The sequence below is a fragment of the Punica granatum genome, chromosome 4 (genome assembly GCF_007655135.1).
Source record: "Punica granatum isolate Tunisia-2019 chromosome 4, ASM765513v2, whole genome shotgun sequence".
NCBI classification, from domain to species: Eukaryota; Viridiplantae; Streptophyta; class Magnoliopsida; order Myrtales; family Lythraceae; genus Punica; species Punica granatum.
In genome coordinates this window covers 35,758,641-35,781,710 of record NC_045130.1, presented here as the reverse complement: position 1 = coordinate 35,781,710, position 23,070 = coordinate 35,758,641, and the positions used below count along the sequence as shown (strand labels likewise).

At 40.5% G+C, this 23,070-nt stretch overlaps 4 protein-coding genes across 6 annotated transcripts; 3 read left to right on the top strand and 1 right to left on the bottom strand.

Moving 5' to 3' along the window:
* Positions 1-17: 17 nt before the first annotated feature.
* On the bottom strand, positions 18-4,915 carry LOC116205194 (protein TPX2). Of its 2 annotated transcripts, none has more exons than XM_031537705.1 (20): positions 4,623-4,915; positions 4,091-4,173; positions 3,889-3,999; positions 3,731-3,786; positions 3,395-3,655; positions 3,205-3,301; positions 2,991-3,110; positions 2,787-2,900; positions 2,506-2,682; positions 2,346-2,408; positions 2,149-2,229; positions 1,906-2,064; positions 1,684-1,815; positions 1,519-1,599; positions 1,303-1,422; positions 1,051-1,217; positions 853-961; positions 699-758; positions 513-607; positions 18-432 (listed from the first exon to the last, which is right to left on the bottom strand). In XM_031537705.1, the coding sequence occupies exons 1-20, from the start codon at positions 4,780-4,782 to the stop codon at positions 312-314; spliced, it is 2,367 nt and encodes a 788-aa protein (XP_031393565.1). In that variant the 5' UTR covers positions 4,783-4,915; the 3' UTR covers positions 18-311. The 2 variants fall into 2 exon arrangements, with proteins under 2 accessions (XP_031393565.1, XP_031393567.1); XM_031537707.1 differs by having other exon boundaries at positions 2,506-2,658; positions 4,623-4,914.
* Positions 4,916-5,217: 302 nt separating this feature from the next.
* LOC116205652 (non-specific lipid-transfer protein 13-like) lies at positions 5,218-6,505 on the top strand. The gene is made up of 2 exons (XM_031538285.1): positions 5,218-5,969; positions 6,167-6,505. Exons 1-2 carry the CDS (start codon positions 5,626-5,628, stop codon positions 6,177-6,179), a joined length of 357 nt encoding a protein of 118 aa, XP_031394145.1. The 5' UTR covers positions 5,218-5,625; the 3' UTR covers positions 6,180-6,505.
* Positions 6,506-10,348: 3,843 nt separating this feature from the next.
* On the top strand, positions 10,349-12,731 carry LOC116206034 (probable protein phosphatase 2C 58). Of its 2 annotated transcripts, none has more exons than XM_031538765.1 (5): positions 10,349-10,569; positions 11,257-11,505; positions 11,615-11,891; positions 12,035-12,189; positions 12,286-12,731. In XM_031538765.1, exons 1-5 carry the CDS (start codon positions 10,537-10,539, stop codon positions 12,421-12,423), a joined length of 852 nt encoding a protein of 283 aa, XP_031394625.1. In that variant the 5' UTR covers positions 10,349-10,536; the 3' UTR covers positions 12,424-12,731. The 2 variants fall into 2 exon arrangements, with proteins under 2 accessions (XP_031394625.1, XP_031394626.1); XM_031538766.1 differs by having other exon boundaries at positions 10,350-10,569; positions 11,232-11,505.
* A 1,152-nt stretch (positions 12,732-13,883) lies between these two features.
* Positions 13,884-15,677, top strand: LOC116202723 (zinc finger CCCH domain-containing protein 61). Its single transcript, XM_031534332.1, has 2 exons — positions 13,884-14,501; positions 14,610-15,677. The coding sequence occupies exons 1-2, from the start codon at positions 14,014-14,016 to the stop codon at positions 15,295-15,297; spliced, it is 1,176 nt and encodes a 391-aa protein (XP_031390192.1). The 5' UTR covers positions 13,884-14,013; the 3' UTR covers positions 15,298-15,677.
* Positions 15,678-23,070: the final 7,393 nt, after the last annotated feature.

Below are 23,070 nucleotides of genomic sequence, written 5' to 3'. Positions count from 1 at the left end.
TGCAAAGATTGTGATAGTGACCTGAACGATTTGATTCATTTGACGTGATCCTGCTGCTGCTACTACAAATAGTGTAATTATATATTTCCAGCAAAGAAGTAACTTAGAAAGAATTACAACAATTGATGTCAAAAGAATAATGACCAAACGCTCTCTAAGAAATACAACATTGATACGGAAAGAATAAGATCGGGGTCGGACCACCTCTAAGAATGATGATGATATGAAAAGATTTACAACATTCCCCTCCTTTCTAGTTCAAGTGTTCTTGAACGACTACTGGGATGTTTCTTACAAAAGGTCAAGGCAGATCATCTCATGAGAGCGGCTGCGCTAGACATGGGAGGAGTAACCGTAGCCGTTTTCCTCTTCTCCTTCCTCCTAATGACTCTCAGGTGCGGCGACTTTGCCTTGGTCGGCTCCTTGGAAGACCTGTTGCCAAACAAATGAATACTGCAATCAGTTTATTTTTCCCATATAAGGAAATCTTGTTTTTGTTAGAGCAGACGTACTTTTGGGGACAGAACGGATTGCTGAAATTCGGGACTGGCCTTGCATGGGGAACCATCGTCCGTCTCAGCTGTTTCAACGCCTTTTCCTCCTCCATCTGTGTTAAAGAGAACTCCAACAGTAAAAATCTGGAATATTGGAGCTGCGAGTCGATAAAATGTGCATGAAGATAGTAATGTTCAACATACCATTCTCATTGCTTCATTCTCTTCTCTGTATCTCTTATACATCATTTCTTTCTCCTTGACCTGTTGATGACTTTTATCAGTACGAAGCAGTAGAAAGAAACAGACCACAAACATCATGTCCGGGTGACAACCAGGTTGGAGGTGAGAAACTTACCTTCTGATCAAATTCCGATCTTTCGACTGCTCTGCTATCCACATGGAGATTGAACACCTGAACTTCTGTGAGGGGTTTTCGCACTTTCTCAGGTACCGGAATCGGATCCCTGCCAATAGATTTGGTCCATATAAAATCATTAAGTTGAACCATCTTCTCTAGAGGATGAAGAGTATTGCAGGAAAGTGAGATTCTTACTCTTTGAGTATAGGTTGCGCCCTGAAGATCCTCATCTGGGCCTCCTCTTTCTCCTTCCTCCTCCTTTCTTCCATCTCCCTCTGAAGTTCCTCTTCGTGTCTTGCCAAACTTTCCAGTTGGAAAGGCTCGGGTTTGGTGCACTGCTTGGGTTCTGGTTTTGGGGGAACCTACATGTAATATTTCAGTTCTCTGACTTCTCTTTTAACCTTGGATCCTTACAAAGCAAACTTGTAAAGGGAAAGGAGTTTATACCACAGGGTAATCAGTTGTATATGGATATGGGTTGGCTTTAGGAACCCGGGTTCTTTCATCCTCCCATTGCTTTCGCATCAACTCGGTGATAAATTTCCTCTCTTTCTCAGCTCCTCTTTCCTAAATTTGGACAGCAAAGGATGGCAGTTAGAAGATAAATCCTCTTTGGAGTACACTATTTAGCTGTCCTCATAAAATAAATCCTCTTTGATGTACCTCTGTATGAAGATGGAAAGGATTCGGGTTTGTGTTCCTTGGTATTGGATTGTTGTGTCGAGGTTCTGAATTCAATGAAAGCTGTAAAAATGCAGAAAACAATGTAAGTGCTAGAATTAATTACTTTCACCCGGCTCGAAAATAACTGCCAGATTCAACACTAACCTTGTCAAATAAGTCAAACACAGCAGAAGGCTGCGGAAACCTTTCATCTGTCGCAAAGTGAAACTCTTGCGGTCTCGTCAAAAGTTTCTTTGTATTACAGAACACACCCAAATTCCCTTTGCTCTCAAGAATCTGCAGAGAAGCATCTTTGTTTAAGAGCTTACAAACTCAAGTACAAGTAACATAATAACTTGGCTTATCACCATCGGATGGAATTTATACCTTTTTATTCAGAGGCTTTGCCTTAAATTTTGGGACCTTTTCAAGCTCCTCCTGCTCGAGTTCAATGGAACTTTTCACCTTTGGTGGACGGGCCCTTAAAGATGTTTGAAGATTCGGGGTTTGAGGTTCGGTGAGATGTGGTCTCCATTGGTTATTATGCTGTAAAAGTAGCAGTAGAGGGAACTAAGAGACGGGAAGATTCCAAGATGGCAACCTATAGTTGACCAAAGAAGAAATACAAACCTGGCGAGATGTCTCTGTGGAGGCAACAGAAGCTGACTCCGCATTCTGGTTGGCCCGTGCCATAGTCTCAAGATGGAACTCCTGCACGAGGATCAATTAGTTTCTGACTTAAATGCATCATGATCTTTACCCAAAACAAAATACATCATTATCAATCCAAGTACGAGTCAAGAACCGGGAAATAGCTTTAATCGTACCTGAAATTCTGGTGGCTTAGGTGTGCTTCTTTGTACTGCTGGCAAAGCTGGACCATCCAGAATCTGTAATGGAAGAAAACAATAAACTATCACATTTAAGCTATCACATTCGAACCTGATAAAGCTGAAGAAAGGAATCATGTACATGAAGATGCATTACCTTCTTGTTCAGCGGTCGAGCCTTGAATTTTGGAATTTTAGCCATCATCTCTTCCTCCAGCTCTGCAGTGCTCTTTACTCTGACTGACCGAATCCGTTGGCTTGTTTCGAGTTCTGGCTCCTTCGGCCTTGTAAGGGTCAATTTAGGCTTACCCTGTGCAAGTGAAGCAGCAGCATCCTGAGGTTTAATGTACAATGGAATTGGAAAATAGAAAGGAAAGCACTACTGTACGAAACAATGAGATTGAGGGAGCAAAGATGTAGCATCAAATATGTGCTTACATGTGTAAGAGAATTATTAGCACTGGGCCGTGACAAGTCCCTGGTACTCGATTGGAACTTCTTGACCATCTCTGCTGTTGAAATGAAGTGTGTTGATGGCTCCCTCACGTAAACCTTCATTGATCATAAGAACTATATAGGTAACCATTCTCTAGCAAAGAAAGAAGAGGCCAAATAGGTGACTCCATGGAGAAAATTTAAAACCTTTCTCCCCTCCTTCTTGGTAGCTTTATTACTCATAATTGAACTGCTTATGCTGGAACTGCCACTATATAGACCCGTTTTTGACTTGTGAGGCAAAACCGGGGGTTTGACATTGAGAATCTGAGAAGACAATACAGATAAGATCACTAGAACATCAGCCTGTTTTAAACAGCCATCATCAGTCTGAAAAAGCAAAAGGGCAGGCAATTTTTACCTGTCTGGACTTTCCTCCCTCCAACTTCTGTCTTTTGACAGCCTGGTTTTCTTGAGCTAAGTTGGGGGTTGCAGCACCGTTCTTCACATTTGTGTTTCTGTCAGTTGAGAATTGGTGAGTTCCCAGTTGATGCAATGTATAAATTCAGCAGAGTATTGTATATATACAGTAGTAATGCACAAATTCCAACCTCATAGCACTCGCAGGTTTGGGGGTTTTGGCTTGTGCAGACTGCAAAGGGACCTTTGGCTTCAGTGCAGATGGATTTCTTATCAAACTAGCTATTTTTTTAGCTGTCAGATGCTTCTTGGAACCAGTTAGTACTGCATCTCCATTTCGAGTGGCCATCGACGGTTTAGGAGTCTGCCCTTCTGCTCCAGCTTGTATAGCAGGTCTGATGTTTTCTTTATTATCAGTCACCACAGCTTCCAGTTTTCGTCCAATTGAAATGCTATAGATTTAAAGAAGTTAGCTTTTCAGACTTAATTTGATGTTGTTCCAAAGTACATAAGAAGACAAGAAGCACCTTTCACTTGCTTGAGTGACTTGGTCCAATTTGTTCGTTTCTCCATCAACAGATACCTACAGACCCATTTAAACAACGAACATCTCCAGGTTAGAAAATATCGGAGAAAAGGAGTTGGAAATTTACTTCAGACAACATCTGCTGTTGCAATCCTTTACCTCATTGCCACCCTTCTGTTCATTGGCTTCTTCAAGTTTAACTTCTACCTGGGATTGCCCCTTAGCTTCCAAGGAACAACCGGTAGCCGATGAGCCAGATGATTCCAATCCCTGAAACCAAAAGCAATCACAAACCGTTTGCTCAATCCGAAAAGTGGACATAAGATTGACAAAGATAGTCAATGATAGAAGGCCACCCCACCTTCTGTTCATTCTCCGCATCCTCGAAATCACACAAAGCTTCAACTTTAATCGATCTTCCTGTCCGGATCCTCGCCATGAAAGCTACAAAAAGACCAAATACGACAGAGCATGTAAGTTGAAACTTCGTAATATATCGATCCCGACACAAATCATTTCTAATATATAGACCTTTTACTCTCCTCCCTAGCGATCCAAACAAGCGATTAAGGCCCTAATCCAACCTCTCAAGCAACCTAAGATTCTAAAATGTTCACTAGGTTCGAAGCTTCAATGAATTCCCTCGTCGATTGTTTCGGAAGCTTAAATCAAAACCCTAATTAACAGCAAGAATTTCAAGGGGTCCGGTCAATTCTATCAAAATTCGCAAAGAAAACTCTTCAAGAAACCAATTGATTAGCACACGAACCCTAAGAAAGATTCAAAGACTATAATTCACACTATCTACGCCCTAAACAGACCACGTACGAACCCGAACTGCAAAAGAACGAAAGAGATACCCTGGAAATTATAAGAGGGAGGAGGGGACTCACGGGAAGGGCCGTAGCTGAGGGTGGAGTCGAACCAGAGTTCAGCCCTGCACCTGTCCTCTTCTGTTTCTCCATTAATGAAGTCGAAGAACCGGGGCGCTGCGAACTCGTAAGTCTCATCGATCATCGTCGTCACGGCGCTCGAACCTTCAACCTCTGCCATCACTGATCACTTCCGTGATTGGTCCTCTGCAATCACTCTCTCTCTCTGGGAGGGAAATTTCTGATCAAAAGCGCATCTATGGAGTCTGATCCGTACAAATAGAAGAGGAAGAGGAGGAAGGAGAAGAAATGAATAAGAGAGGGAGATGGAGGCGAAGGGGTATAACGTTGGCAGGTCCAACGGTCGGAAATTTTTGAATTTCTCTGTTCAACGGCCACTTCTCCCAACGGCTACCAGCGACTGTTCGGACAAGGCCTCAACGCCGTCGTTTCTCTGTCTTTTCCCCTTCCCATACGCTCCTCTTTGGCAAGTTTTTACATCATTTACTTACCATAAATCTAAAATTTCCATTTTAACCAGAAAATAAAAAAAATTAATTAATTATGATCACTAATTATAAAAATAAATTGTCCATTCCCCTTTATTTTCCTTTCCAAGAAAATGTTCGGGTGAGCATAATCCGTGAATTTCCTTCATCGTGTTCTAATTTACTTGAAGCTCTTCATTAGTTTCATGTCATCGTCATCATGTTCAGAACGATGACACCATCAAGTATCTTCTTTGGAGTTGATGAGCTGTATGCTCAAGTTAAACTTGGAATTTCGGGATGATATCGGAGAAACAAGAGCAAAAGAAGATGTCACGCATCTACCATCTACGTACCGAAAGACGGATGTGAAATACCTCTGATTCGTGCAATGTTAAAGTCAGTACAGATTGCGAGTGATGCTGTTTCACACAACACTCCTGCTCCAATGGCGTGCCACCCAATTCGCATGACATGACAACTGCCAAAGTATTTATAGCCCTGTGAAATCTGCACCGTGTTCGACCCGCCAAAGCATGGCTAGCGTGATCGGGTTATTACTGATTGTAATCCTTGCTGGCTTGGTTTCGCCTCCTGTGGATGCATTTACTAGGTGTGAGTACGTGTACGACTATTTCCCTTACTGCCTGGACTTTCTCGTGGGTTACCGGGCATTGGCGACGACGAGGTGCTGCAACCACGTCAAGAAACTCAACTTCTTGGCGAAGCACCTGCTGGGCCCTCGCCTGATCTGCGAATGCATCGAGGCCATGGTGAGGGGTATGGATCCCCCGCTGATTGCCTACAATATCGACGCACTTCCTTACCAGTGCTCGACCCAGCTCAGCTTCCCCATCTCTTCTAGCATGGACTGCTCCACGTAAGCTGCAGATCCCATTTAAACAACGAACATCAGCAGAAAAGTGCATTGTTTACAAGCTGCGATCGGCATTTGAAATGACGGAAAAAAATGCAACTTTTGCAGTTTTCGAACTAAAAGGCATCCAAAATTAATGATTTCTAAGATCATTGTTTATAAAGTAAATAGCTAATGGAGCTTTACTTGATGCAATGCAGGGTTCCAGCCTAAAGCGATATGTCGGGATGTTAAGAGCGAGTTACCCGAACTGCAAAAGTAGGGGTTAAGAGTTTGAGCCAGAGGACTAGACTTCTCGAGGATGAATGACTTACCCATACAACATCGACTTCGTATATCTGGAAAGTTGTGATGGACCAATTCTTGCCGGAAAAATATTCAAGTTCTGCAGTAGGCTACTTAATGCATTCGAACATATATTTGTACGGGAAAACAGCTCATTCTAATTCAGTTTGATGCATGATAAAAGGTCAGCGCTCCATGCCCGTATTGTCATCTGTTCGTGAACATTCTATAGTTTCGAGATAACGAGATGCAGAACACCCGAAAGGTCTAGTTTTCTGGAGAATCTTAAGAGCGCTGGAATCCAGACATGAAAATTCCATGTTGCTGAAAGAAACAAGTAGTTAAAATACTCTTTGCACGGCCAATAAAAGCTGCAACTCTTTTCGGTCTGCATCTCGTATTTCACTGATAAGACTTTCAATTTGAGTCCACTGGCTGTGTGTCCAGTAACGATCATGCGAACCATATTTTTCTGGAAAAGTTCCGATCATTGCCCATCATCTGAGGATCATGAGATTGACATGTTTCAAACTGCTCATAAGTCGTAAGCAAACTGATATATATTCGGCTTAGGCTCACTAAATAGTTAAAAACTGCCATACTAAGCCATCGGCCCATCATCTGAGATATCTCAGCAAGAAATTCAACTTATTTACTAGAAAGAGCTCATCATCTCCACAAACTGAACTACCCGACTATGGCTCGATTTCATTCACGTCTAATTTGGTACCTTCTTCTTATTCTTGTTCTTAAACGGGTCTCATCATCACCAGGTGGCCCTTCGCCCACATTCTGCTCCGAGGTATTCGACCATTTCCACAGCTGCATTGGCTTCCTCACGGGCCTTAAGCCATATCCTGCATATGCCTGCTGCGTAGGCATCTCGCAGCTCAACGAGCAGGCCCGGCGAGTCCAGAATGGGCCAAAGGCGATCTGCCAGTGCATCGAGGACGTGTCCTACGTGACTAAATCCCTCTACATCGCCTCCCATATCCACGAGCTGTCAGCAAGATGTCAAGTGCATCGCAGCTTCCCAATTTCCATCGCCATGGACTGCTCAAAGTAACGACCGACCATCAAAATATCTTTATCAGTTCTCAGTTGATCACTGCAATTATCCTTAACGAAAATTTTCATCTGTCCTTCTGTTGAGTTTAATGATGGCAATGGGAGCAGAAAGTGAATTACCATGAACGCGGTAGACAGTTTATTTTGTAAAAATTAGAAGCTCGGGTTTCATGGTCTTGAAAAGCCAGCCACGATTTCATTATATAAATAAGGTTTAGTGATAAAAAAAACACAAAGTTTTCGTATTTTCACAATTCTAGCACGAATTTTTTTTTCTTTAACTTAAAAATGTATAAACTTTTGATTTAATAATAATTCGAGCATGATATCAAATTTTTCGTTAATTTGGACGGAATTGAAACCACAAAGAGCGTCAGCGACCCCAGTCGGAGCTAATGGTTGGGGTCGTGGCTCCACCTGCGGGGATTGGCCACCACCCCCTAAGTGAAGTCACCGACGCCCTCCCCCAATTGGGGTTGCTTGCACCCTCTGTGTCCTCAATTCCGTCCAAATTAAACAGAAAATTTGACACCATGCTATAATTATTATCAAATCGAAAGTTTATGTATTTTTGGGTTAAGAAAAAACAGCTCGTGCTAAAACTGTTAAAATATAAAAAGTTTGTGCTTTTTTTATTATTAACCCTATAAATAAATCATCCGAATTTCTTTTCAGAACTCATGTTTTGAACTGTGGCATTGCAATGACCATCATAACATTAGATTTTCCTAAAGCGCACGATTGTTTAATTTTATAAGATCAGACAGACGAGAATGAAGCTGAGGTGGTCTTGTTCTTGCTTGCGGGCTTGGAGTTGGTAGATGGAATGAATGTAGACAATCTAACAGTTGAGGGGAAAAAAAAATTAAATAAATTAATGACCTGACTTTCACAAAAAATAAAAATAATAATTCATGATCTGACCCGGTCCAAAAAAGACTGATATCCGATAAATAAAGCAGTTTGCACTGCAGCCTTTACGGATCAATGAGTTTTGCTAACATTATTTCTTGTAATCATCATACGTTCAATATTTTTAATAACCATGATTAGTACAAGTATTTTTTATTTATACTTTCAATTTAAGTGTTTAGTATTACGATTGAAGTATTTACTATTTTGTATAATTAATCACAAATAGCAAAAATATTAATCACTTTAACTAAAATACTACATAAATTAAAATACTAAACGTGTCACGATAATACGGAGTAATATTAAAATTCTCTAGAGAGCAATTCTACGTCAAATCTAATTGCATATCATCATTATCCAAAACGGGTTTATTGCATTTTGCCTCCTCTACTCTAGCCCTCGTTTCATATTTTCGACCTATACTTCTCGATCCATTCGATTCGGACGCCGCTGTTTACAGGACTGCCTCATTGTGAGAGATTAGCTTCCAAAGAGCACTGACAGCCAATTGCCAAGAACCATCTCCCGAGCATGTCATGCAGAATAGAGCATAGCAGTCAACCTTGGCATAATCTTAGCACATGAAATATCAGGACTAAGATTCTCGAACTCTTTGATGGATCACGTGCACATTTAAGTATCTCGGATATAGTGACCGACTGAGTAAGTTGTCTTGTTCTCGGATTCTTCCGCGGCCCGGTAATGAAACTAGTGGAGTGACCCGCGACGACTTTATAAACTACGAGTTCGTCGTGTGGAAGCCGGGAATAGGGGACCAAACTGGTGCAAATGGAAAATTGGCACCCAGGCCATAGTAGATCTACTTTATGAAAAACTAAAGAGCAATTTGGTAATCAAATAAAACGTAGTACAATGCACAAGTCCTTCTTGATAATTAAGAAGTTCATATTGAACTATTAGTACTTCTTTATTAGCTATTGAGTATTTATATTTCATTATATTAGGTTTATAAATTTTCCTTATAATCGAAAAACTGATCCTACGTGAAGAGATTGTAGTGCCGTGTCGCAAGCCATGGCTTGACAATCAAGAGGTTGCGGATTAGACACTCAGTGAGACTTCCCTTTATTAGTTATTTAATTGGGAAAAAGACAAAAAATCCCATTGTGATTTTGGATCGAAACAAATCGCACCATATTCTTTTATTAGGGATAATTAGTCCCCTTGTGGTTTGCTCCGTTAGACATAGGGGTTACGACATTAATTTTTATTTAATTTTCAGTTATCAATCTTTAACCTATTAATCATTTTAATTCTAAATCTTTTTTTATCATTCATATCCTCAACTTTTCATTTTGTTTCATTTTAGTCTATAAAGAAAATCGAAAGGGAATGAGGGGTCGCCGATACCCAAAGAGGACTCCAGCGACTTTGGTGGAGGGATCGGAGTCGCCGATTGGGGACCCCAACCCCGAATCGACCGAGGACTCCAAACGATTGGCGGCCCCGACCCTTCCTTCCCTTTCGATTTTCTTATAAGACTAAAATGAAATAAAATGAAAAGTTAAGGATAGAAATGATAAAAAAAAAGATTTAGAACTAAAATGATTAAAATATTAATGATTGAGGACTGAAAATGAAAAAAATATAATATCATAATCTCTTATATCTAACAGAGCAAATCACAAGGGATTAATTATCCCAAATAAAATAACATTGTATGATTTATTCCGATTCATAATCACAAAGAAAACTTTTATCTTTTTTTTTTATTTAATTTTTATTTAATTGTATTAACTTAATAAATTTCTCTTCTAATCGAAAAAAAAATAGTATCCCTAGGCAAAAAATGGGCAAACGACACGTCGTACCGTCCCTTCTTAAAAGTCAAAATAGGTCGTCGGCGAGCCACGCGGAAACATTCAAAATACGCGGGGGCCTAGGCAGGAACTTCCTGCTCCCGGGTGCATACTTCGAGGAGATGTGCTGGTCCTTTCACATGACTCCACGCGTCCTCGAGTCCAGGGGAGGTGTATACGCCGGGCGTGTATAGAAAGTCCCCCAGCGGCATGAAAAGTCAAACCCCCTAATTTTTTTCCCTTTCTTGGATTGAACCCACCTCCCTTCCCTTCCCCTGTTCTCTCTCTCTCTCTCTCTCTCTCTCTGTCTCTGTTCCCTTCCCCCTATCCCTCCCTTCAATCCTCTCCCTCATTATATCATCCTCTGCTCTCTCTTCTCCCTTCAAACTGTTACTTGGGTTATTCAAGAACATCATCGTCATCTCTCTCTCTCTCTCTCTCTCTCTATACTTATCTGGGCAATATCTTCTGCAAGGAGCATCATGATGGGCAAAGAGATTCTGCAGCGTATGAAGGTCAGTGGAGCTGAACTGATTCATATCCTGTGTTTTTCATTGGTGACTGCTATCTTTGTAAAATATTGAATTGGATGATCTGGACGTGTTATCGGGGTTGTGGGGTTGGACGATCTTGATGCGTTGAAGCTCAGTTGTTGGTGATGAGAATGTTTCTGAAGTTCGGTGAAGTCTTGAAATTGATTCAGAAGCCGAAAAGTTGTGATTTTGCGGTTGGCTATGTTGCTTTTTAAGTTTCTGGGGCCGATTTTGATGTCTGATGTGTTGGTTAGAGGATTGGATGAACAGTCTATCCATGTTCTTTTGGGATTTGGAGCTCGCGGGATAGCCTGTGATAGGCGGGAATTTGAACCCGGTGTTGATTTTGTACTGGAGACAACTCTTTCCATGTATTAATTGTTGACGCACTAATCAATTTTGTGCCATGCCCAAAGCTTGTACCTTAAAATTCGGGTCGGCTATGATTCTCAATCTATTATATCCGCCTTTTGGACACCAGCAAAGAGTCAGTGGATAGGGTTAGCTCGTGGGTTGCCCCGTTTCCTTGGCTTTTTGCTGTAGAAGACTTCTGCGGTTGCTTGGTTGCAGTTTTGATGTGCTTGTTGTTAATGCCGAGAAGTTATATCACATGTCAGTTTGCTGATTACCAACTTTTTTTGAAGATTGGATTGGTCGACTGTTTTTCAGGTAAAGGCTGGGCTTGGTTCTTCTACGCCCGACACAGGAAAAGGCAAAGGTAAAATCTCAAAGCACATAACACATGGCTTTCACTTGGTCAAGGGAAAGTCGAACCATGCAATGGAAGACTATGTCGTGTCTGATTTCAAGCAAGTGAATGGGAACGAGCTCGGCCTGTTTGCAATATTTGACGGCCACTTGGGTCATGATGTCGCAAACTATTTGCAGACTCATCTCTTCAGCAACATTCTAAAGCAGGTCATACGTGATTCCTTCATTTCAATTCGGGACTTTTCTCTCACTTTTAAATGTATGGAGAAGACTAAATAGTTGGCGTGATTCTGTTCTCTGTCGGTGTGATTTGCAGCCTGACTTTTGGACTGACACAGAGAGTGCGATAAAAAGAGCTTATCAGAGCACCGACGAAGAAATTTTGGATAAAGCGATGGTGTTGGGAAAAGGAGGATCAACTGCGGTCACAGCAATTCTGATCAATGGAGAGAAGCTCATGGTGGCAAATGTCGGAGATTCTCGTGCAGTCATATGTAGGAATGGTGGAGCTAAACAGCTATCAGTTGATCACGAGCCGAGCAAGGAGAAAAGACTTATTGAGAGCCGAGGTGGATTTGTGTCCAATCTTCCTGGTATGCTGCTTGGCTACTCATCGAGAATTTTGTGAGAATATCGAGAGTTGCATTGGAGTTGAAATGGGGATCTGCCTTGAATTTAACTCAACTGAGAAGGGGAATTCATTAAACTTTGGTGGTGATATTGTCTTTGTTTTCAGGTGATGTCCCTCGAGTCGATGGACAGCTGGCGGTGGCGAGGGCATTCGGTGATAAGAGTTTGAAGATCCACCTGAGTTCAGAACCCCATGTTGCTGTAGAGAAGATCGATAACGATGTTGAGTTCATCATTCTCGCCAGCGATGGAATATGGAAGGTCTGTCACGTGTTTTCTTCTCCTCGATGCAATAAAATGCATGACCATACTGAACCTTGTTCATTGTTAACATCATAGTCTCCTATGTCTTTTCAGGTGATCTCGAATGAAGAAGCAGTGGACTTGATCAAGAACACGAAGGATGCTCAGTCCGCTGCAAAGACATTAATAGACCACGCTCAGAGTCGGAAGAGTAAGGACGACATATCATGTGTTGTGGTCAGATTTCAGTGAGATGGACTGGAGGAAGACCAAGAAAAGAACCTGCGTTGATGATCTGCCTGTAATGTAATCTTCGGTTTCGCCATTTCTGTTGTAGATTCTTGTGATTGTTTGCATCAGACAACTAATTGTTGTGTAGAATATAGTAACCATGGGGTCCTGCAATGTGCCATCTGCTATACGTCCTTTGACAGTCGAATTTTGTCTTTGATAATATAGTTTGTCATCGACTGCCACTAGGTGCTTCTGCAGCATCAATGAAAAACCACCCGAACTCGACTGCTAGCTGCGCTTAACAGCAAGCGCAGGGGATTCTTTTACAATATGTGACCTGACCTCTGCTTTTTCTTCATTTACAAAGGACACCATGGACCAATAAGTAACATAAATCATGGGATCTCTTGATTTCAGATTGAGAGCCAAGTGTCACGGCAATAGACCGTCGCCCTCTAATCTCCATGCTTGTTTCGGGTAATGAGTCCGACCCGTTTTCTATTGGGCCGGGCCCTAGATTAGTTCTTTGTTTGCTAACCTCAGGTGGATGATGCTAGAAAGCTCCAATGGAAGGCCAGCCAACAATTTTCCCTGTAATTGGTTTGGCACTTTCTAGAACAGATCAGGATAGAACCAAACATCCTCATAGTACATTCAATTTGTTATATGTTATGTTCCTTAAACATTAGGCACCCGACCCGACTCAGCGCACGAGCACATGACTGCTGGATTCAATTAGCTCTATCAATTTACGACAACCGTTTTAACTTTCTCCCCGTACAAATCTAGTAACAAGAGAAGGCTATATATCCATCTTCAATAACAAGAACAATTGAGCTAAATTCATTGCATATGCTTGGCTTACGAGACTCCATAAATTTCAAAGTGAAATCCAAATCCGTATACTTCCTAGTACGACCGTTTGATTTGTTATCATTACGGTAACTATGAACAGCACCATTACTTAAAATCTCCCTTTGTCGTGTTCTTCCAATTTTAAAATATGTGATAGGACCTATTTTGTCACTTTGCTCTTTTTCCTTCCCCCCCCCCCCCCCCCCCCCCCCCCTCGAGATGAAATGAATCCAATCCTCCCCTTAAAATTCCGTCGTTTCTTGACTCATCAAGAACCATCGCGTCGGCATGTGACCACAAACACCATCTTCATATGGGTTCCTTATATCTACATATACATGAAATGATTTTACCAACGCAGTATGATCTATATTGCACAATATCTCGTGACAATGAATCTTTTAGATCAAGGAAAAGGTGTAATTGGTATGTCCTAGGGGAGAGCCGTGGGAAGTCGCCACGTACCCCGAATTGCATGTTGATCCCTAATGCGGAGCAGCCACGCACATCTGCCCCCATACCCTCCCCACCCATCTTGTCATCACCCATCTCCCCTCTCTTTCTCTCTCTCTCTCTCTCTCTCTCTCTCTCCCCATGAGTGTATATCTATATAAAGCCCTAGTTGGCAACACTTGCCATATTCATCCTCATCTGAAGAAAATTCCCTTCTCGAATCCGCCATTGTTAAGAGCTTCATTTTCTTCACCACTGCATACATAGTTCATAGCTTGTTATCACATACAGAAGTGAGGTATGGGTAGTGTTTGTGCAGAGCAGCACAAGTTCCACCACCTCTTCAGCCCCAAGAACAAGGCCGGTCTCGACATCCCCCCGAGGAAGCTCCTCAGCCGCCGCACTGCTGCTGCGGCCCCATCCTCTCCTGCTCCCGCTTCCCCCAACGCCGACATGTTCCTCGACTCGCCACGGGGGTTTGAGAAGTTCCTGCCCTACAACACCAGCGGTGGTGGTGGGTCCGACTCGGATGACTCCGACCCGGACCCCTACTCGTCGGATAACTTCCGCATGTATGACTTTAAGGTGAGGCGGTGCAACAGGAGCCGGAGCCATGACTGGACTGACTGCCCGTTTGCCCATCCGGGTGAGAAGGCCCGGCGCAGGGACCCCAGGAGGTATCACTACTCTGGGACCGTGTGCTCGGAGTACCGCCGCGGGTCCTGCAGCCGCGGAGACAACTGCGAGTTCTCGCACGGCGTGTTCGAGTGCTGGCTCCACCCCTCTAGGTATATATATCCAAACACACTATATATATCACATTGTAATTTCAGCACCCTTCTTAAGTATATAGAGCAACATCCTTACTTTCGGCCTGACATTGTTTCACTGATTAGGTATCGGACCGAAGCATGCAAGGACGGAAAGAACTGCAAGAGAAAGGTGTGCTTCTTTGCGCACTCGCAGCGCGAGCTCCGCATCCTCCCTCTCCAGGCCGATAACTCCCCGGAAGACCCCACTGACAGGAGCAAGTACCGGGGCTTGGCCTCGTTGGGACAGCATCATCTGAGCTGCCTCTTCTGCCACCACTCGTCCGCGGTCAACTCGTCCCCGACCTCCACCCTGATGGGACTCTCCCACGTCTCATCTCCCGCAGTCTCTCCGTCTCAGTCCCTCTCTCCACCGCTCTCCCCTATGAAGCACCGCTCATCCCTTGGCAACATCTCCCCCGTTTCCCACTACGGGGACCGGCTTACCGACTTGCTGAGTTACAAGGACGTGCTGAATGAGATAATGGGCTCCTTGGATGTCATGAAGGTTAGCGATGTCCCTAGCAGCGACCTGCGTCACAAGAGGAACGTCCCGTGGGTGGATGTATCGTTCCCCGGGGATGACCAGACACAGTTCATTCTTTCCCCGGCGGCGCCAAGCCCCGCATCGGCTCCTGGAGATTCCTTCCGCTTTGCGGATGGCAGGCTAGGGTTTTTGGACGACTCCTACAAGGTCAGTAAAAACAATGCTGGGGACGGACTGGTTGCTGCTTCCGATCCCGATCTCGGGTGGGTCAATGAGCTTCTGATGTAGCTAGAGAGGATGACGAAAATCGACTTGTGGATTTGAGGAATTAGAGCGATCAATGGCATTGATCGATCAGACGAAGGATACTATCGAGTTGGTGATTTGGATTTGTATATATAAGTTGCACCATCCGTATATATATTTTCCAAGTATATGTATGTGAATTGGTGTGGAATATGATCATCATGTATTAGTTAGATTAATTATGAGTCTGTGGTTCCCAAGTTGTGTAATATTTCTCTTTGAGAGGGTCGTGCTGTTAATTAATGTTGTTGAGGTTGGTGTCCTTGACTGCGGGACTATATGTAACATAATCGGGATCGGATAAGAGCTTCTTTTGTGTATTTTGATTTCGATTGAATAAAATTCGAAGCTGATTATGATTAGATGCTCAATCTTATTTTTTTTTTAATTCATGAGTTATTTTTAGTTGATGATTAATAACGATTTTAGTTCCTTATATTCCGCCGATTATTCTTATAAATTCAGGTGATTTTAGCTCGATTTAATTATCTTATAGATTCAGTTGATTTTAGTTCCATTTGATAATCCATCTTTTGGAAGCAAATAAATTTTAATTCAGTTGATTTAAGTTGTATCGAATGGCAAATGATAATAAGATCTTTCCAATTAATCGATTAATTCTTATAAGTAAATACTATTAATTCAGTTGATTTCAGTTTAAATCGATACAAGATGGCGAATGACTATAGTTCTTTCCAATTGATTCTTATAAGTAATATTTTCAATTTATTTGATTTTAGTTTAATTCGATACAAGGTGGACAGCACGAACGATTCTTTGCGATGAGTTCTAATTTTAAATAAATCTCTTCTCATTGCTGGGTAAAATCCACCGGCGCGGAACCCAGTTTATCATTCGTCGATTGATACGAGGGAATTTTGTCTGTTGCGTGTAATTGCTTACGTGGCAATGGAGATGTTTTCTTGCCACTTGGCAAGCATGCAGTATTTCCTGGCCAGAGCATCTAGCAATAACTATTCTCCTCCATCCGGGCAGGAAATTGATTGAAATTCATCTTTGCTTTCCATGATGTGGAGTTTTGCATTGTAAGACTTCTTCTCAAGGGATGGTATACTATACCCACGGTGGGATCAAATTCTTGTGACCCAACATAGGATTGATGTGATCAACCTCTCATTGTGCAGGAGACGTATCGACATTAGCATGATGTTGTTATAGGACTCTCCATGACCATTATTATGTGCATGCTTAAAAACCGATGAACAAGAAGACTTATCCGTATCTTCATTCTTGAATATCAGAGTCTCTTGTACGCATGCAGATGATGACGTATAAGTTTAAGCGAGTGGCACCGAGATTAATCAAGAGTTGATGAGATGTATGGAATTGGGAAGAGGTGGGAGTTGCATTAGCATTCATCATTCGTCCTATATTGTCGGTCATAAGGAAGCTTTTGGCTCCGATGATAATGGATAGAAATATAGAAGTAAGGGAACATGTCCCTATGATGGGCATAAGTAAACCATGAATTACCTCCTAGTTTCGGATCCAGAATGAATATCATTACACAGAATTAGATGCGACGCGACAGTGACGCATACCGTATTATGGGAATCATGTCTAGAAGGGGAAAAGCATGTTTGGGGATAGGTTTGCATGTAGATTATGTTTCCTAGGAGGTAGACTTCATCTGGGAGGGACATCGAGGAGGTATGGAAGGATTTACTTTAGGAAATAAGATATAATAGAATATGATATGATTTGATTTCAAATAGTGGGGGTTACGCTGGAGATCATGGACTAGGTGCAATGTTGGGAGATTGGTTTCAATAAACATTTTGATGTTTTGTGTCCCAAAATTCACGAGAAGTGTTGTATGGGATAGGAAAACAGCCCATGCTCTATGTGGTCTCGGCATTATTTGACTTCCTTGCTATGGTCCCAGGTCCAATATTGTCCCTCCACCTGTCCATCTCCGCCACACACTAGCTATATAAAATTCATAACCCACCGCCAATATTGATTGGTTCAAACGGTTCAACGCTTATTTATCTTAAATAAAATTTTGAGTTTGAGTCTTTGTGAATATTGAAAATTCACGCATGAAAAGTTTTACCTCTTAGTGAGCTGAACTGACTTGATTGGATTTATTGGGGTTCAATTGAATTTTTGAATACGAGATTCACATAGAAAAAATTCATAATCGATCGGCTATTATTATATGCTTGCCGTTGTATGTGTCATCTCACAACATCCCACAGCTTAAACTTCTCACTACTAGGGGAGATCGCGTAGTGCAAACCTCGTGAATCAGAGTCCTTTTCACAGCTTAAACTTCTCACTACTAGGAGAGATCGCATAGTGCAAACTTCGTGGATCGAGTTCTTGTCGATGTAAAAAATCCACACTGAAAGAGTTTTACCCCTTTGTGGGCCGACCTGACTTGACTGGATTAGTCGAGACTCAATTGGATTTTCGAATATTAGAGCTCACACAGAAAAAATTTATAATCAATGGGCTATTATTATATGCTTGCAGCTGTAGGCGTCATCTCACAACATCCCACAGCTTAAACTTCTCACTACTAGGAGAGATCGTGTAGTGCAAACCTCGTGAAGACCGTTTCGACTCTCGAGTGTCGACGAGCATATTTGTATGTAAGGTGTAATCGGTACAAATAAATTTTTCGAGGGGGTCCATAACTTTGGAAGGAGTTAGCCTGTGACTGTGACAGAGCAATTGGGTGAGTCTGTCTGATGCAACAACACAGGGACAATATGACATTGTTATTATGTATATTAGGAATGGGGACGTTTATCTTTAAAGAGAGATGTTGAGGCCCACAAGGACATAAATCTAAGATATCTTTTTCTGCATGCACACACATAGCACTGGCTGGTCGATTTCGGATTCGTGGTCAACACGTGGCACGCTCTATCTGAATTTTCAGATCAGGAATTATTTATGTTGCTTGCTCATGCTTATTGGACATGTATGTAGTGGGTATATCAGGTGAGGTCTTTTTTTTAGTAATATATTACGTGATGTAATATCACAAGACTTAATACAAATAGCTTTTTGTTTTTTTAAATAATATTTATAATCACATGTACTGATGTATTGATAAATAATTATTGACTTGATGACACGGATCCTGTTGGACATATAAGATTTTCTACATAAGCTTTCCCTTGTTGCTGTTGTTTTTCCTAAGAATTTCTTCTTTTTTTTTTTTTGATAAAATGTTTTTCCGTAAACTTGGTATTTAAAAGACAATTGCGCTCTGACTAATCCAATTGAGTCGGGACCACCCACGAAGGGGTAAGGGCTTGTTTGGTTTTAGGATAATATTTTAGAATCATAATTCTAACTTAACTCTACCCACTACAAAACAAAATAATTCATACAAAGTCAAAGAGTGGGCCCCATTGATACCACTTTTTTCCACAACAAAACAACATAACTCATACAAAGTCAAAGGGTGAGTCCCATTTATTCCACTCAAAATCAAAATCAAAATCTAATTTTAAAATCCTACTATGAAACCGAACGCAACCTAAAACTCTTTTAATGTGAATTTTCTCAATTCACAAGACTCAAAATCGATATCTTATTTAAGGGGAATAAGTACTGAACTGTTTGAATCAATTCATGTTGGTGAAAATTTCATATACAATATTATGACCGTAAATTAGGCACATTACCATTTTTAAAACTTGAGTTAATAAGATGGTAAACTCAATCATCTTAAATACTCAAGGTTTTCCTTTAAGTTTTTTGCTATAGGACAAAATAATTTTCGACGCTCGCTCACACATGACAACATTTTGACACTTTCTTAGACGTATTACATGGACTTGCAGATTGCTCTCAAAAACTAACTACGAGCCAAACTTCTACTTCCGTGCTTTCGGATTTTTATAACCACGGTGTAGACTTCTTCTGAAGTTGGGTCATGGGGGGGGGGGGGGGGGGGACTATTCAACCCTCGGTATCCCTCGTTGAGCATGAGGCGTTGGGCCTGAGCTGGTAGTATTGGGCCAGAAATAGATGAGAACATCCTTGCGCTAATCAATGGCATGAAGAGAAACAGAGACAAAATCGTGAACATCCTTACGCTAATTTGTAAATTCATCAGTTCGCTCTGATCGATATATAGTCTATATATATATATATAATGCATATCAAAATTGAAGTAACATAGAATTATTTCCTAATATTTCATACTTTATAAAGCGAAGTCATGGCCGATCACCTTTTAATCTAAACCAAAATATTGTGAAATGCTAAAACGAATGCATCCCAGTTATATCCATCGGTCCACATTACGCGTCGACCGGCGGTTTCGGAGAAATTCCTTCGACCTATACTTAACAAAGTACTCCTGGCTTTCTAATTGTGTGCCTCAAGAAAATTAAATTAATATGCAGTCACGTAGTGCTTTTGCCTTCATTCTCTGTCTCTGTCACACCATGACATGACTTTCCCATATAAAAAAACTTGGCACAAATTGTTCGTGTTCATCTGAGGTCATAATCGCGATGGCGTGCCGGCCGCACTCGTCTAACGTATTATGTAGTTTAAATTTCTTTGTTGAAATGATAAGGCATGCATCTTCCAAACTGATATGAAAATGAAAGCATCTAAAAGTGAGAAATTTGAGCTTCACCAATTGATTACGATCACCGTCCATCATTAGAAGAAAACTATCTCTTCGTTAGATACCATATACAAAATTTTCTAACATACGGATGAATTGAGAAGATGATTCATATTATTGCAATTATAAAAAGCTTTTCTTGTTGTCAATCAAATTTTGATGAAATTGCTGATATTTGAGTATCACTGACTTGGGCAATTTTCTTTTGTCCATGCGTCCGACAAGGAATCCCCACCTTCCATTAATCCTGGTCACATCTTTGTTCTTAAACAATTCCAAAAACAGTGTGTGTTCAAGAATTGCTCAGTTCTCTCTCTCTGTTTTTTTTTTATTCCTACGAGAGTACGAGGCACAATTCGAGTCACAATCATATATGTTTTTATTATATGTCTCAGTCATATGATTAAGTTCCTCAGCAAACTGTAAGGTTCTGATTCGACAAATCGGTCTATGTTGAAAGTCAAAAATGCAATCTCATGCAAATAAAGTGAAGCTAGAGCCGGGCCGTGCTATGCACGTAAATGGCATAAAATAATGTAATACAAAAATAAAAAATCTACTTTTAAATGAAGTCAAATATCAGCTTAGGAAATTCGAGATATTCCAAAAGTTATATCAATTTTTTTCCGAAATTTTATAATTTATAAAAATTTAAAAGAAAAACAACAAAAAATGAAATGGGCGGATAAAACTGGAAACACATTATGAGGAGAGACGGACACTGGCTATCAATACAACATGATTACCGGGTCAAGAGGAGCATACAGGAGGGAGGGAGGGAGTGGGAGAGAATATAATAAAATGAGTATTCATTTAGATAAGATTATAATGAGTAAATTTCACCGATATCCCTGCAATTTCATAAAATGTTAATGACATCCTTTATTTTAAAAATAAGACATATATCGTCTCTGGTTTGCTGCGTTGGTAGATTATATGATGTCACGTGTGCGCTTGTGATGACATGGACTTTTTAATATTCTTATTTAAGAAACTAAAAAAAATTGGCCTGCTTCCTCTGGCTGTGGGAGGAAGAGGGGGTTTGCTCGTCCGCCACTACCTCATCGGTGAGGCCGCCGGTGGTGGTGGTCAGCGAGGAAACCCCAATTCTCAAGATTTGAGATCTCACTCAATCCAGGCAGCAGGGCCTGAGGCCGCCGGCGATCTCCTCAGTGGGTTTTCTGATTTTATAATAGTATTGATAATTGGTGTATGTGGGGTTTTGACTTCCAAAATGTAATAACTCGAGTCGGGGTTGAAATAAGAATGAATTGCATAGCTAAGTTCAAACAAAGTTTGGTAGTCCAAGTGCAGTGCAACTCTCTTGATAAAGATCTAATTTTATGACTGCAAAATCCTGCAAGAGAATATCCTCTTTAGTCACCTCCAAGATCTGCATGGTGCATTACTTATAGGATATTCAAATGAGCAGTACTAATTAATTAGACAAAACCGAATACCCTCGTTATATAAGAAAAATACTCGGAATGACATATATTATAATAAAAAAGAAAAAAGAAAAATGCCCATGTGATTATTCTCGAAACTGATCTGTGATCACTAGCCTTCCAGTCTTTAACATGTTATCGCTGTCCCTTTTGTGATGCTCAGTATGCCACATTAAACTGATCATTTATGTCAGACTTGGTATTATTTTAAAAATTGTTTTAAATAATCTCCGGCACTATTTAAATTCGACATTTGCGAAGAAAGAAAGATAGAAAAAGGAAAAGAGCAAATTCCTTTCATTGCATTAGAATGAATCGTTCAATATGTAGTAAGACTATTCGTGTTATTTAATTAGTTATTTAAAATTTCTCCTTTATTATATTAGGTATCGAGCCTCATTTGAGAAAAAAAATATGCCAAATTTGGGAATTTCTTCTCTGAAAATTATTTTGTCCCACCTTGTAGATGGTTTCTTCTTCCTTTGGATCCACTAGATCTATATCGAGGGGTAGCGCATATTTGATGAATTTATAGATATAACTTATAAGGGACGGTTTTGGGGCTGTTTGGGTGGACGGAATTTTCGAATTTTCCTAGAAAAATCCAAAAATTACAACATAGTTTACATTGTTTGAACGTAAAGTGATTCCCCTTAATCACTTTCTTGATTTAAGATTTTACGGGTGTGTTTGGAAAAGTTTTTATTGTCGAAACACTTGGTATTCTCGGTTTACGACTGTGAGTCCCACATCTTATCTCTACAAAAATAAATTATATATTTTATTATCACATACATTTCCCGTAATTAAGTATATTTATCAAATACAATAATCTTACTTTTCGACCTTTAACTCACGTAAAATGATTCTATAGTTAAATTTTCCTTGTAATCATTGTATCCTCCATAATCTAACCAGGGACGAACCAAATGGCAAGATGCTTCCATTCAATTCACAAAACCACGGGGAATGTGATATGGCCTCCCACATTTTATACACAAGAATATCATATGATCCATGTGAAAGACCTATATCGAATAATTACGAGAAATACATAATATTGACTCATACTTCTCTAGATCGCCTTGAGTGCTAACATTTCTACCATTATGATTTTTAAGAAACAACATCTCCAAAATAATCAATTTTCTTCTTTAAATCAGAAGGAACAAATATTTTCTCCTTTTTTTGAGCAATCCTATTTTATTTAGAAAATTTGTGCATTTCCTCAGTCTGCACTATGTTATCCAGAAAATCAATAGGTTTCGACTAATCCTATTCAAATTAGGTCGAACTAAAAAGGAATAAGACTCTTCCAATCATGGATTTTGCCCATTTACAAGACTCGAACCTATATCTTATTTAAGGAGAATAAAAGCCGAACAAATTGAATCAATCTATATTGGTAGAGAGTTTGTCCTTAAATAAGCAGTTTCTTACACTTGTATAATTTTCAATTACTTAGGTACATCGAAAAGCAACCTTTGTACTTTTTCCTAAATATAGTATGACTTTTGAAAAATAGCACACAAAGACATTTTTTCATAAATATAACACAACATTTGATGAGTAGTATAGGAAGGCACGAACTATGCATTTTTTCTCAAATATAGTATGACATTTAAAAAATAGTATAGAAAGACACGACTTTCAAGCACGATCTTCTTTTTTAACATGCTATAATTG

Bases quoted from the DNA above. Each gene is read 5' to 3' on its own strand.
- LOC116206034 (XM_031538765.1), top strand. From the start codon at position 10,537: ATGATGGGCAAAGAGATTCTGCAGCGTATGAAG. The intron at 11,506-11,614 runs GTCATACGTGAT...TGTGATTTGCAG, and splicing joins TCAGCAACATTCTAAAGCAG to CCTGACTTTTGGACTGACAC. The intron at 12,190-12,285 runs GTCTGTCACGTG...ATGTCTTTTCAG, and splicing joins CCAGCGATGGAATATGGAAG to GTGATCTCGAATGAAGAAGC.
- LOC116205652 (XM_031538285.1), top strand. From the start codon at position 5,626: ATGGCTAGCGTGATCGGGTTATTACTGATTGTAATCCTTGCTGGCTTG.
- LOC116205194 (XM_031537705.1), bottom strand. From the start codon at position 4,782: ATGGCAGAGGTTGAAGGTTCGAGCGCCGTGACGACGATGATCGATGAG. The intron at 3,111-3,204 runs GTAAAAATTGCC...TTGTCTTCTCAG, and splicing joins AGGGAGGAAAGTCCAGACAG to ATTCTCAATGTCAAACCCCC. The intron at 1,600-1,683 runs GTTAGTGTTGAA...GCATTTTTACAG, and splicing joins TGTTTGACTTATTTGACAAG to CTTTCATTGAATTCAGAACC.
- LOC116202723 (XM_031534332.1), top strand. From the start codon at position 14,014: ATGGGTAGTGTTTGTGCAGAGCAGCACAAGTTCCACCACCTCTTCAGC. The intron at 14,502-14,609 runs GTATATATATCC...TTCACTGATTAG, and splicing joins TGCTGGCTCCACCCCTCTAG to GTATCGGACCGAAGCATGCA.